At 36.7% G+C, this 14,224-nt stretch overlaps 2 protein-coding genes across 2 annotated transcripts; both read right to left on the reverse strand.

Annotated features, from left to right (window-relative positions):
• Positions 1–1,037: 1,037 nt before the first annotated feature.
• LOC140779382 (LOB domain-containing protein 42-like) lies at positions 1,038–1,978 on the reverse strand. Its single transcript, XM_073124412.1, has 2 exons — positions 1,713–1,978; positions 1,038–1,622 (listed from the first exon to the last, which is right to left on the reverse strand). Exons 1-2 carry the CDS (start codon positions 1,900–1,902, stop codon positions 1,063–1,065), a joined length of 750 nt encoding a protein of 249 aa, XP_072980513.1. The 5' UTR covers positions 1,903–1,978; the 3' UTR covers positions 1,038–1,062.
• Positions 1,979–2,903: 925 nt separating this feature from the next.
• LOC140779567 (cleavage stimulating factor 64) lies at positions 2,904–12,894 on the reverse strand. The gene is made up of 7 exons (XM_073124687.1): positions 12,709–12,894; positions 12,541–12,618; positions 7,936–7,974; positions 7,290–7,865; positions 7,124–7,204; positions 3,604–3,792; positions 2,904–3,520 (listed from the first exon to the last, which is right to left on the reverse strand). The coding sequence occupies exons 1-7, from the start codon at positions 12,802–12,804 to the stop codon at positions 3,398–3,400; spliced, it is 1,182 nt and encodes a 393-aa protein (XP_072980788.1). The 5' UTR covers positions 12,805–12,894; the 3' UTR covers positions 2,904–3,397.
• Between the last annotated feature and the right edge of the window lie 1,330 nt (positions 12,895–14,224).

Below are 14,224 nucleotides of genomic sequence, written 5' to 3' on the forward strand. Positions count from 1 at the left end.
GTTTAAATATTCTTCACTAAGTGACATTCAACAATATTGCCATATAAAATAATTAATGACCCAGTCCAAGGAGAAACCCACTGCCATTAACTAATACTATTCGATTATAAACCGGTTATGCATCTCTCATTTTCTCCTAACGTATTTTAAATATAAAAGTAAGTATCTTCACAACTTCTAGTAGTTCGTTATCTTGTTTCGGGATCATAATGCTGCATATGCATATAATCTTCTTTTTTTCACGGTAAGGGGTAGCGAGAACAATTCATTAAGGCCTGGTTGATAGAGTTGAAAAAAGGGTTATTCAGGATAAATCCTCTTTTATTTTAAAAAGCTCATGTCAAATAAGAAAACAAAAGAAGATAGTGGCACTTATCCAGATATCTTTTATCCCAGCAGTTATTCCAAAATACAAAGAGCTAATTTGCCACCAAATAATAATGTCAATTTGATCATTTTTGTTTCTTATTTTAACTATCATAATCAAACGCTATCTTATCTCTGTGTTTATCCTTTTTTTTTCTCAACCAATTCACACTCAACAAAAAGTTGGAACAGAAATTTATTTTGTCCTGGAATAAGTTTTATTTTATTCCAATCCTAATTGTCTACTTATTCTGCCAGCAAACTAGAACTAGCTTGATATACACGAAAGATATGGAGAAATAAAAGAACTAACTCTTTGACAAAAGCTTCGTACTAGTCTAACATGCATATAACTCACAGATAGTGTTGATTGAAAAGATAGTGGGGAACACTAACATCTTTTTCTTTTCTTTCAGTTCTTTTCGTGAAGTACTGGCAAAAGATCATTTTAGCTAGCATATATATACACTTACTACCAAGCTGCAGGCGATAATTGGGTACTATTAATTATGACAAGGTTTGCAAATATAACATTAGCCAAAAGATGAAGTAGTTGCTCTACAAAAGTGAAATCAAGAGGAGGAAAGTAACAAGGAGGCCATTACGAGGGATGGATTCATAATTTCATATAATAGAAACATTTAATTTCTTAAACAACCCCAGGACTTGTTATCAGACACGTTGTAATGAACAGGGTCACGCCGGAGGTGTCGGCATAGCATCTGCCGGACACGTGTCAGATCTTGATTCGTCTGCGTCCGACCGGATCTCCTCGATGGGTCCAGCTGCCGGAAGGAGCCCTAGGGGCCCTAGGGTTAACTCTAGACCCATGTCGCGCTCCTCAACTCCGTCTCCAAGCTTTCGGCTCAGCTCGGCATGGCTAATGTGCGAGTTGGTGGTCGTCTCCGCGGAGAACTCGCTGTCGTACTCCCGGCTCACAGACTCACGGCTCGGCTCAACCCAGACCTCGACGGGCTCAGCGCCCGGCCGCTTGAACCGCGCCCGGGACTTGGTGTCAACCTTATGTAGCTCCGTCCCGGCGTGGCGGTTCTTCGTCACGTGGCGTATGTCGTAAATCTTGAGAGGCGGCGCCGCAGCGGTGCCCGCAGTGCTCTGCGGGATCGCCGCCCCTCTCAGAACCGCGTCGACGGTCGCCTGGCATTGCTGCCACCTGCCGGACCACAGCAGCCCGACCGACCCATAAATCGGGTTCACAATCCGACCGCAGGCTTCATACAATAGTGACCTAAATATAGCTGTCACGTATAGTAAAACAATAAACATTTTATTTTATTTTTTTTTCCCAATTTATAACAAAGAGAATAGTACGTCGGAAGAAGACCGACCAGGACGAAGGTGTTGGGGGCCGGCGACAATGAGGTTGATGAGGCCGGCGCGGCCGTAGAATTTAGCGAGGAATACGGTGGCGTTGGCCTGCCCGTCAGGGCTTCGGATCCACTGCAGGCACGGCCGGATGACGCAGTCGTCGCCGCAGGCCTTGCGGAGGACACGGCAGCCGTTGCAGCTCATCCTCATGATTCAGCTGCAACGGCAATATTGACGGCGAGGATAGAAAGAAAGGAAGGGAGAATAGTAGAAAAAATTAATGGCGAATAATGGAGGAAAGACTGAAGAGAGGAGGTCGGAGACAAGGAGAGGAGGGAGGGATGATGGAGTATATAAAAGCATTAGGAATGCATGGAACCGTGGATTTGGTGGGTGGAGCCCGTCGATTTTGGGATTTAAGAATGAAATTTGAGACGTGGACTTCTCTTAAAGAAATGCTTGAAGACTTTCTTTGTTTTCGGAGACAGTACGGTAGTAGGGCTGCCCAGGTTTACAGGTGAGTTGAAGTAGAGGGTGGAATCGGTAATTTAGCAATTAGGAGGGAGGGAGGATGAGAAAACAGTACGGACAACGGACAACGGTAAACCCGTACGTGGCCTACTGCTTTGGAATTAGTTGGTTGGGCACATGATCTTATTCCTTCCATGTCAGTTCCCAATAAAGAGGCCAAGTTGAAACATGGGACAAGCCAATTACTTGTTTCAGGATAAGAACGGAGAGGAGCATTATTACTCTCTTTTTTTCAATGAAGAAGTTATTAGAAATTTGGGCCTATCTGAATGTTTTGGTGTCGTTAATAGAGAATAAGGTTAGGGAGTTTGAGATTTGGCACGGTTGCATAAGATTGCAGTTGTAAGGTTCAAATGGAGTATCAGTTGATCAGAAGATAGCCTGGGATTGTTTCCATTGCCATGGGAGGATTTACTCTCGTTTACAATGCAAGAAATCTCTCTTAAAACTCTAGAAATTAGGACGAGCTACAGATAGCTCTCCCATCAGATATAAGTTACACAGTAACCACAACTCAAGAATTGCTGTATCATGAGAGCAGCCCATCTGCAGTGATAAAGGATGTGAAACACTTTATATTGAGATCACACGATCACTGATCGGAGGAATAAATTTATCAATACGATTATATTAGTGTATCAAACTCATTACATCTTGAAAGATTAGAGGACTACAAGCCAGCAATTTTCAACAGCCAGCATCTCCATTTGCAAATAACAATACATCTGCTTTCAATTTGCCATGATCTACATACTTCCCTTCTCATAAAGAGAACAGGGCTGCAGCAAATCCAACCGGTTATGCGAAAATGTTATGCATTAAATAATCCGTCAGTTTCAGTGTTTCGAGAAGGCAGAGTACAAGCATAAAAAGATTTAGATCATGCCAAAACGAAAAACATGCTTTTACTGAGTCATCAAAACTAGGACAGACAAAATTAGATAAATTTAGGACAAACACTTTAACACAGACAGGACAACGATGTTGCAGGACAAGCGAATCTAGATAATTGAAAGAGCTTTTAAGCACAGCTGAACCAAATGGCCTATGATAAATAATGAACCACTACTAAGAGCAGCAAAACAGCACTGTAACGGCCCATCTACTTAAAACTTTGTGGTGTAGAATGTAAAATCTTCTGTAAAGTCATCTGCACTGAAGGGCTGGTTCATCACTATCGAAGCATATCTTGTAGTTGAAGCACCTGTTGTCTTTGCTCAGGAGGCAATAAATTAATCTGTTCGGTAGTGAGGTTCAAAACTTGCTGAAGTAGGGTCTTTTCCATTTCAGGTGTCAACTGCACAACAACAAAGAAAGAACTAATAAAAATGAAGGCAGTTCTAGGAACGGAAATACTAAACTTTATTTAAGAATAACTACCGGTCGTGGACGAGGTGGCTGACTGCCCATGCCTTGCATCATCTGTCCAGCAAAAAAAGATGGTGGTCCCAGCAGTTGGGACCCAGCTGTAGATGCTTCAGGAAGGCCAGGTACCCAAGGAGCTGCCCTTTCAGCTTGGATGGACATTCCAGCTTGAGAACTATAATCCGCACCAATATGCGGACCGCCCTGTAAAAAATAAGCATTGATTTAGGCAAGGAACAACTAAAATAGAGAAAATAAGCAATAATTTGTTACCATCCAATCACGTAATTTAAGTCGAGTCTAGTCGAGTCGAGGCGAATTAGTTAATTAACTTTATCTTATCATTTTAAATTTTAAATAAATTGGATAATTAGTATGTGGCTCCGATCCACTAGGATTTTTACTCCTATAAATAGGAGTGAACATGTACTGATAATTATCATTGAATAAATCTGAATTTAACCAATTTATTTTTTTTATCTTTATTTTTATATATACCCAATAGATTGTCCTTATCTTTCTAAGAGTAGTTTATAATCATATAAGTCTTCCGATTTTCTAAACCCTAATAACCTTCCTCCACCACAAGCCACCCTACTATACGGCCATCAACCACTACTCTTGACCATCCACTACTCTTCGACGACTACCATAACATCGAATATTTACCGTTCTGATTTTACTTCACTCTTTTCTTTATCCCGACTTCCGATTTAGATAAAATTAAAACTATTAAAACCCTAACTTACGAGGCTACTACTATCTAAATTTTTATAATTTTGGTCTGTTCAAATCGACCTAGATCTAGTTAATAACACAACTTAGCCATATACGGCAAGGCTATCAAAATTATCAAGCCAGCTTGAGCTCAGCTAGACAAAGCTCAGCTCATATCTGAAACAAATCAAGCTTAATCAATTGGATCAAGCTCGAAACTAATTTTGGGCCGAGCTTAAGCGAAGGCCAGCTATACATACATTAGTTATATGTTTGATTTAATATTTCAAAGTGTAGACCACCCAAAATTCAATTCATGCTTGATTCGATCTTTGGCTTCATGTGCATTATCTTGAGATCAGCTAAAACGGGCAATGAAGGGATCTGAAGAGAAGCTATTTATCCAGTACAACATTAGGTTTTATTGTAGAGGAGGATAGGGCAACATGAGATGATATAGTATAGCTGTAGGTCCAAATGAATTACATGTTTTCAATGCTTAAATTTGATATGGAAAAAACAAATATAGAGGCAATGTCAATACCAAGGCCTCAAACTGGATACTTCAATAGGTCAATAAGTGCATGTCTTATTGAGGTTGTTGATATTAATTATTGGATCTTATGGTTCTAACTTGGAAACAGCTTCAATATCCCATCCAGTCATTGCAGGTTCAATGGGGGTTGACGAGTAAGCCAGTGGAGGATTTTCATTGAAGATCTCAGTACTGACTTCAGTCTATTCTAAGTATTAAATAAATTTAATTTTCCTAGTCCACCTGCAACTCTAACAATAGGGAGAAAAAATTGCATTGTTACAACTCACAAATAATTGACAATTTTATACAATCTCCAGCCTAAGATAAATTCTTGCTTCTAGAGAGAGAAACAACCAGATACTTCACAAGCTCCCGTTCCTACTAGATCAAAAGATTTTAAAGTGCATTCACTTATATGACAAGCAGCAACTAGACACTATGGATTGAGATTAGACATACTGAAAAATAGAACAAAGAACAAAATATGCACACAATCTATTTCACTGGATTTGTCAGTGCAGAAACTAGGGGCTAGCGTTCATTATTCTTTATAAGATGTCACAAATTTAACATCAGATCTTTATATTCATTCTTTTCTCCATAACAAAAAATGCCAAATCTGAAGCTACACAACTGAGTTTTCTCAGTAATGTCTTCCAACACTCCTCATTCATATGGTTAGATAGTCTTAACTTGAGAAAAGGTATGCTGATACAAAATAATAGCAACAGTGTTGGTATCAGCCTGCCTCATGGAGTATATTTTGGCAACCCAGAGTCCCAGACACTTCTTTTTTCTACATTTCAATTCAGCTTTTTGACATCCTAAGATACTGAAGGAATTAGAAAAAGAAATAGAAACCTCAAAAGCAACAATGTAGCACATTTTGATGTAGTAAAGTTTAGTCTAATGCAATGTAAAAGATTATAGAACTGTAGCTGTCACTAATCAAAGAGAAATGGTTGTTAAGTATCTATTTACCTGTAATATGTTTTATAACTCTGTCCGAATAGTGTCCTATTGATATCTATGGTGTTCTGCTTAAGGTTGTTGTATGCAATTATCTCAGCCCATTACTCATCCTTCTTTGCTACCATTGTAATCTCCTCATAATTTTCATATCCACTTCATTTCTGGCAAACAGATAACATTTATCCAACTCCCAGTTAAACAGTTATTATAGCTACAAACTCTCTTTATCTGGAAGTATTAAGTGTATTGCAGTTGCTAACCTAATCCTATTTTCCTCAATTAGATTTTTTTTACCATGCATAGCAACCATCCATGTGAAAATGATAGATCAGTAAGCACAAACTGATGGAATTAGTGAACCAGGAATTTACTTAATTACAAGTGAGAAGTTACATTATCTTTCAATACTCCCAAATAAACATAGATTCATAATTCCCCAATGATGAACACTAAGTTGTTAGAGAATAAATTACACTTTAAAATAGCTGCATCCAAGAGACCTAGTATCCAACAAAAAAAACTTCTGAAGAACTAGTGCAACCAAAAGTCACCATAATTCTTTTTTTTGTCATCCAGGCAATCTTTAAATCTTGTGCTTTAAAAGCCAACCTAAAAAATGAAAAGAGGTGCACATGAAAAGTGAGGCAGAAGCTACCACACTATCAACTCACTCAAGTATTTTGACTCTGTCCATTCTTGCATGCCTACCGAGTCTCAAACACTAAACATTTATTAACTTTCAAATTTATAAATAGAATTTCTTTGGGTACTCTATGATAACTATTTTAAAAAAAGTAAAGGTATCCAGATAGATTTTCTATCCTGTAAAGTTGGAACCATTTAAATAAATTGTTTACCAACAGAAAGATCATATTATATAACAATTTTATTTAATTTGAAAAGATTGCATATTTGCAGGAGCTACCATAGATACTATTTAATAATATAAATACAATATTTGCAGTTTGCACAAACTTTTATATTGTCTATTAAGCATGGACACAAATTTGAAATAAGGACATGATAAGACCAGATAACTAGTTATATAATTATTTAGTACTACAACATAATATGGGTCAGAACTCAGAAGAAGCTTAATTTCTTAATATGTAAGACAGGTATAGACCAGTATCATTGAACACATAGAGCAAGAAATAAAAAGACTCTAATTGCATGAGGCTCCCACATATGTGGAGTCTGCAGAAGAGAGCATACATAACCTTACCCTCATTTTACAAAGAGGCTGCTTCGAAAACATTAGTAATTGATTCCATAGAAAATTTGAGGAGAAAAATATAAAAACCACACCTGATATAGCTGCTGAGGTGGTGGCTGATTAGGCAATGGAGGAAGTCCTTGAGGAAAGGTAGATGAAGGATTGCCAGCTGACTGCATAATTAACCAAAAAGATAACATATTACAAGGATTTCAATCAATGGGAAAAATGTAATCCAGCTGTGGTTGCCATTCTTACATGAAACATAGGGTGTGACAACAACTGTTGAGGAGCACTTGATGCCTGAAACCCAAGAGCGTGAGGCATCTGTGAATGAATCTGATGCTGGAAAGGTGGCATTGAAAGGTGCCTAGGCTGCTGAGGCAAAGGTGGTTGCAGTTGTTGATTGAACATTCCAGGAGTCTGCAAAGGCTGTTGCATTTGGCCAGAGAGCATGGGCACATGGGATGGAAGAATTGAATATTGTGGAGGTACAGGAGCAGGGGGAAGAGTTGCATTATGAATCTGAGAAGATTGTGGAAGCGACATAGATGGCACTTGAGAAATAGAAAATGCCTTAACTTGTTGCGCTGCTTGTGGGGGATTTGCCATATTTTGTGGTTGAAATGCCAAAGAAGGAACAGAGGAAACAGGTGGCAATGGAATAGAGGGTTGAGCTGGATGTTGCTGTTTATCAGGTAATGCAGATTGAGGAGCAGTAATCTGTCCCTGTACTCCAGATTGAATTGGTGATGACTGGGCAGCTTGAATATTTGGAGACAGTCCTGTTAGTGATGATTGAGATTGCGACAAAGCTTGCTGGACATTAGGAATCTGAAGAGTAAAAGTTTAGTTCCATGAAAATACTCCAACCATAAAGCAGAAAGTTTAAAGAGAGGATTACCGCTTGAGGAGGTTGCACCATTCCAAGCATTATCTGTGCCTGCAATTAAAGGATTAGTGATAACCAATTGATTTAAAACCAATCTCAGAACATAAATGAAGCGCACTTTGTTAGAAAGAACTTGATAATGAAACAGTACAAATTACAAAAACTGATTAGCGACAAATCCCTCCATCTGTGTTGAAACCAAAACATAAAATCCAGAAGTATTCAAATATCCAGAAGAGCACAGATGGAAAAGGCAATTCTACTCTATCTATGTGGGAGGTATCTCAATAAAGGTATCTTTCATAAATATAGTCTTGGACATGATTAAATACCAAAAGCACTCATATCTGTCAAAGTTTATTTTATATGCATTTTAAATATGTATAGATCAAGAAACATGGTGTGTATCACTTATATTGTTAACCATGGATTCAAGTATCGGTCAATCCCAATTTGTATCACCGAAACGGATCGGCCAATATGGCTAATTTAGTTGCTCCCTGCTTTGAATTGTCCGAAACGGAAGGCTGATACTTAAAACCTTGTTGTTAACTAGTATAACCTAAAAACTCCAATATGCTTTGTCAGACTATAATTATTAGTTTCATCCATTTATTAATTTGATGCATAACAAGAGACCTTAATAAGGTCATTACTCTTTTTTTGCAATCAGAACAGCTAAATGAAAAGCAGTATTGCACCTATACCCTTTCTTTATAAGATGTAAATAGCAAACTAGATGATTTGTTTCCATTCTTTTAATAAATTGTGTCCAATTTCTTCAGGATAATTCTCATATAATCTTCAAAAAAAAATCTCTCACTTCCAAAGATGAGCAGGAAGCCATGAAATAAGATAGCATATCAATCAAGGAAGAAAAAAAGCCTCTGTGCCGAGCATCCTGCTCAAGGAGTAAAGAGCAAGCTTCACATCAAAATGAGATAGATATGAAGGTAAAGCAAATTTGTTCTTCAATTTGAACAATTAAACATCTAATCCTTAACATACTACACCAGATATTTCCCTATAATGCTCTAGCCCTCTTAATACTTAAATCTTACTTTCTGGGGCCCCCTATGTCCTAAGAATAAGAACCACAAATAGAGAAAACATTATCATCTTACCATTAGCTGCAGATAAAAGTATTCTTTGCAGTACCCGAGGCATCAAAATGTCTGCATCCATTAATCATCAGTGCTATTATGCCTACTCATCAACCTTCAGTGGGCAGAAGAAAGATGAAAGAAAAGTATATCATACTATAATATCTGCTAGACTATAGCTCTAAAGTTCCATAAGGGCCTTAATTGAGGTTCTAAATATCGGTTTCAAGATTGAAATTGGCTGCTTGAGAAAACAATGCATATCTATTATACCAGTCATCCGTTTTGAGTGATTTGGATCGGGGATCGGTCAAATCGGCCACAGTGGCCAATCCGTTTCTGCAATTCGGATTGGGATAGATCAATACTTCAATCCATTTCTTTCCCCCATAAAATTGCAAGATCAAGTAATCTACTTTACTCAGCAATATATTGGCATATGCTCTGCAAGATTTTCGTCCATAACTATTAAACTTAACCCTGTTACTACATGAAACACGTGGAAGTTAATTGTCCTCACCTTACATCTAGAGAACATCAAATTTGAAATGTTGAAACTATCTGTAAAATTGCTATTGTTAATTTCCAATGATCTCGCCATTAGATCTTCACCATCAGTACAACTGTATGCTTGCCTATATACAAAATAATTAAATGTGACTGTGTAATCTCTTATGATACCTCATTAGTTCATTATACACATTCCAACAACCTAGGCGTGAAAATTTGAGGCATGTCAGGCATAAATAAATATAATCTCAACTGTTCAACCAAATTACCTGAAGGATCCTGTTGTAACTTGTAAGAAAAAAATGCCACTCCATAATTATGAAGTACCTATTTATAAGGTTGGAGACCTAATTGTAAAAGTTGACTAGAGAAAACCAAAATAAATGACAGGCACCCATTAATAAGAGAAAAAAGGACCTATTTGCAACTTTGGATGCTGTACAAGAAGTTATACACAATGTAAGGAATGTTGGCATGAAGATCATAATTATCTTCTTTCCCCAGCTGATTACATAACCACATACTTCCACCACCTACCAATCCCTTCCGTCAAACTTTTCTGCAAATCTCCTTGGTATCTCTCAACCCTAACCTACATTTCAATTGTCATAACAAACACTTAATAAATAAAATTCTTATAAAGTATCAATGAGCACATTTTCTCATACTGTATTTTGAATATCTTTACAGTGATGATCATCAATGAGTAGCACATCCTTTGTGCTAAACATTGCATTGTGGACATTGTATAGATCATGTGACGATTGTCTGTCTTGTACCTTCTTGGTGGTCTAGTGTTGCCTGCACCAGCACAATGCCCAGTCTTTTAGTACATTGCCCTCCTCATATTACATGAGAAGTAGCCACTGTGGCACCCAATGGATTGGCCACATAGAATACACATGTTGAAAATTCAAATTTGCTAGGGACACCTCCAAGGGTATCATAAGTTCATAACTATATGTTCTTTATCCTCCCTAAATTATTCTAATAATTTATGAAAGAAAGCATCAATCTCTGTTAGTAATCATCCTGAGAAAAACATAAATGTTAACTAGGCTAAGTATAGCAGCCTTGAAGATTTATTTATCAAACCTACCCAACATTTATCAATTTTTGGTTCTCAAGATCATACCAAATGATCAAAGCTAACTGCAACCAAATCCACACTTGAACTTGCAAAACCCAATTATCATTTTCTCTTATAACCAATTACTTAGCTTTTAATAACATTAAATAAAAATAAATGTGATATACAGCGTTGCACAAATTATTGTGGAATTGAAGTTATGAATCATACTATAAAAATTTGGAGAAAGTAATTGACTAATGATTAAGACATAAATGAGTATAACTGAACCAATTTTGTTTTATGCTAGATTGATTGACTACAAAAGCTTTCTACTTAAAAAGGTGTTTGATGGAGAAATGTACAGAAAAGAAGAAGGATCTGCAAATGTTATTTATTGAGATCTAGAAAAAGCCTATGATGGGATTTGTGTGTAGTTCATGTCATGGGTGCAAGTGAAGCAAGTAGGTATTGAATAAATACATTGATGTTATTAAGGATATGTCTGATAGAGATACTAGAAGTTTGAGGGTGATCAGAGAAGAGATAACTGAGTTTTCTAAACCCTGGACCCTAAAAGTTTCGAGTCAACTAAGTAGATCTAAGATTGACATATGGAATGTGATTTTACTAAATGAAGTTATCACAATAATGGACATAAAGTAAGCAATGAAAGAATAGCGCTTAATTTGACACAATAGAATGCACTAAATATAGATGCATGGAGAGAAATTATCTATATAGCTGACCCCAAATACATTGGGCTAAAGGCTTGGTTGCTGTTGATTTCTTGTTGTTGCCAATCTTGTCCTTTTAGCCTCTTAGTTTTTTTAATTAATTCAGAGAATTTGACACTCAAAATCATTTTATGGTATAAGTTCTACAACTTTGTAATTTATATCAACACCATTACTTCTTCATTTTCATGAAAATTATACTATTCCATGGTTCAACATCCAAACCTATGGAACTTTAGATAAACTGGTTAAGAAAATTTCACCCTTCTGAAACTCAAAACCTAGCTTACCATTTCTAGACTAATTTAGTAATGAGGCTTCATTTTATTTCTTTAAAAAAATTTAGCAAAATTAGTCATGGTACCCATAAGTATTTTCTTCCTTTTACCACTACTTAGACAATGTGTTGGTGCAACTGAAAATGCTCTTTGACATAAATGACCCACTTTCTAAGATAGTGAAACATTGAATTCTTTCAATTGATGTCCAGATTCAGAGAGGTAGATTAGATGCTATTATAATCCCAAAGTGCTAAAATGTATCAAAATTACCCCCATCAAAATGAGGTTATTTCTCTAACTGAAAACTATTGCCACCATCTGCAAGGTAAAAAAAAAAAAAAGGATGGACATATAGTACATATAGTATTGACATCCGAATATTGAGGTAGCTATTCATCCATAATCTATTCATTCACTCACATGCAACCACTATGCATTAGAATTAAGTAATCAAGAGACTTCTAAATTATTAAGGGTATGTTTAAAACCAATTCTAGATGATGAAACTGAAATGAAATCCATCTAAGGTTGTTGTTTGGAACAAGTCAGGAATTCATTTCATTATATTCCTTCTTACTATTTCGCAGCTTCAATAAGAATGCAACAGTTAATGGTTAGTTTTGATTCTGAAAAGTTAACTTAAAGTGGCAATGAATTTCATTCAAATCTGACTTCAAATCATCAGATTTCATTGCATACACCGAGATCCATCCAAATCTCAATCACTTAATGGTTCCAAACAGCGAATTTGGTGAAATTAGAATTCCAGATAAATTGAATTCCGCAGATTCGGTGATTCCGAACAGGGTGTAAGCCCCGCAAACAATTACAAACCAAAGGTTTAGAACTAAACAAACCTTAACCCTAACTTGCGAAAGAATTCCAATTTGAAAAAGAAAGAGGAAGTGAGCCCTCACCTGAAATAGCGTCCGCGTCAAGAGAGGATTATCGATAAGAATCTGCCGCGCCTGCTGATGGTTCTGGTCGATCAATACCTGCAATTTCACAAAATTACCAACGTAAAGATTCATCCTTTACTCCATTTCTCTTTTTCTCCAAAAAGACGAGAAATATGCCGGCCTTACCTTCATCTGGGACATGACCTCGTAGAGCTGGGGCTTGGACATGCCGGCAATGTGGGAGGTGAAGACGTCGCCGGCTTGTTGCTGCTTCGCGGCCATCGCCAGGACTTCGCGAGGGACGAAGGGGGAGAATTTCTGCGAGACCTGAGGCGCTTTCTTTTGTTCGGAGAGGGGAGAGAGACGTTGGTCCGTGTCGTGATGGAATTTATTCGGACTTAATGGGCCAGAGATAGGCCCGTAATATATTAGGTTGGCTCCAGCGGACTTGGGTGTTTATTTACAATTTGACCATTAGACATACCGAAATTTAAAAATATATCCGCAATTTTGAATTCTTTTATTTATTTATTTCCCTTTGCAATGTGGTTTATAATTTTGAATTCCTTTATTAGTTCCTGCCTCTATTGGTTAAAAGAATAAAAGTAATTTAAGGTTAGTGTAGAGTCCTCATTTTCTACTCTCGTTTTAGAGAGTAGTTATCTTTATTCAAAATAATAATAATTGTGTTTGGTTTTAATACTAGAATAAACGATGCAATCATTTTCAGAATTAGAGAGGTGTTTGGTTTTCGAAATATGAATAGTGTACTTGGATTGCAAGAATAAGTTGCCAAATACTAAAATTACCTTTCATGATAGCAGAAAATTATTTAAGTTTTTTATATATATCTTGTAATTGTATGAGCTAAAAGACCGTTGAACTTAGATGGCATAAAAAAGAGAGCATACTGCCTTGGTATCTTGAACATACCACAAGACTCTTTTGACAAGCTGAAAATGATTGTAGGTGGGAGATAGCATGTATTAAACAATGGAGTTCCATGCATGGACAATATTTAGCCAAGTAATGGTCTCAGTGATATAAAGTAGAATTAGAAAATTAAGCACCTAAAACTAGATAAATTGTGGAAAACAATCATATGCCTCTGAACCAATCTGCTATCAAGTAAAGAAATCCGAGATAAAAGATCCTAAGCATATTTCGTTTGACTGAGGAAAAGGTTAGTGTGAGAACAAAGAACTTGCAAACCAAGAAAATAATCTAGAGAATCTAAATACTTTATAGCAAATTCTTGATAAAGCTTGCAAATAACTTTATCAAGCAATCCAATGTGATTACCAATGATCAATATCATCAACATAAGGTAATAAGTAATTGGGGCTGCCATGATGAGATAGCACAAAGAGAGAAGGATCTGCATGACTACAATGCCGAAAGGAGAAAGGTATTAAACTAATGAATTTGTAAACATAATTTTAGGCAGCTTCAGATTGATATATATTACTGGTTGTTCTATGTAAACCTCCTTTTGCAAGAGACCATTCAAGAAAGCATTTTTGACATCAAGTTGATTGAGTGACCAATTATTTAAGATTACTAAAGATAATACAAATGAAATAGTAGATGCTTTGACAATTGGACTGAAGATGTCTATGAAGTCAAATCCAAGTAGTAAATGTACCTTTTGGCTACAAGACAAGCCTTGAGAAGATCAATGGATCCATCAAAAAAGATACTT

Source organism: Typha angustifolia, chromosome 15, assembly GCF_048772165.1.
Source record: "Typha angustifolia cultivar Huaian chromosome 15, ASM4877216v1, whole genome shotgun sequence".
Lineage (NCBI taxonomy): Eukaryota > Viridiplantae > Streptophyta > Magnoliopsida > Poales > Typhaceae > Typha > Typha angustifolia.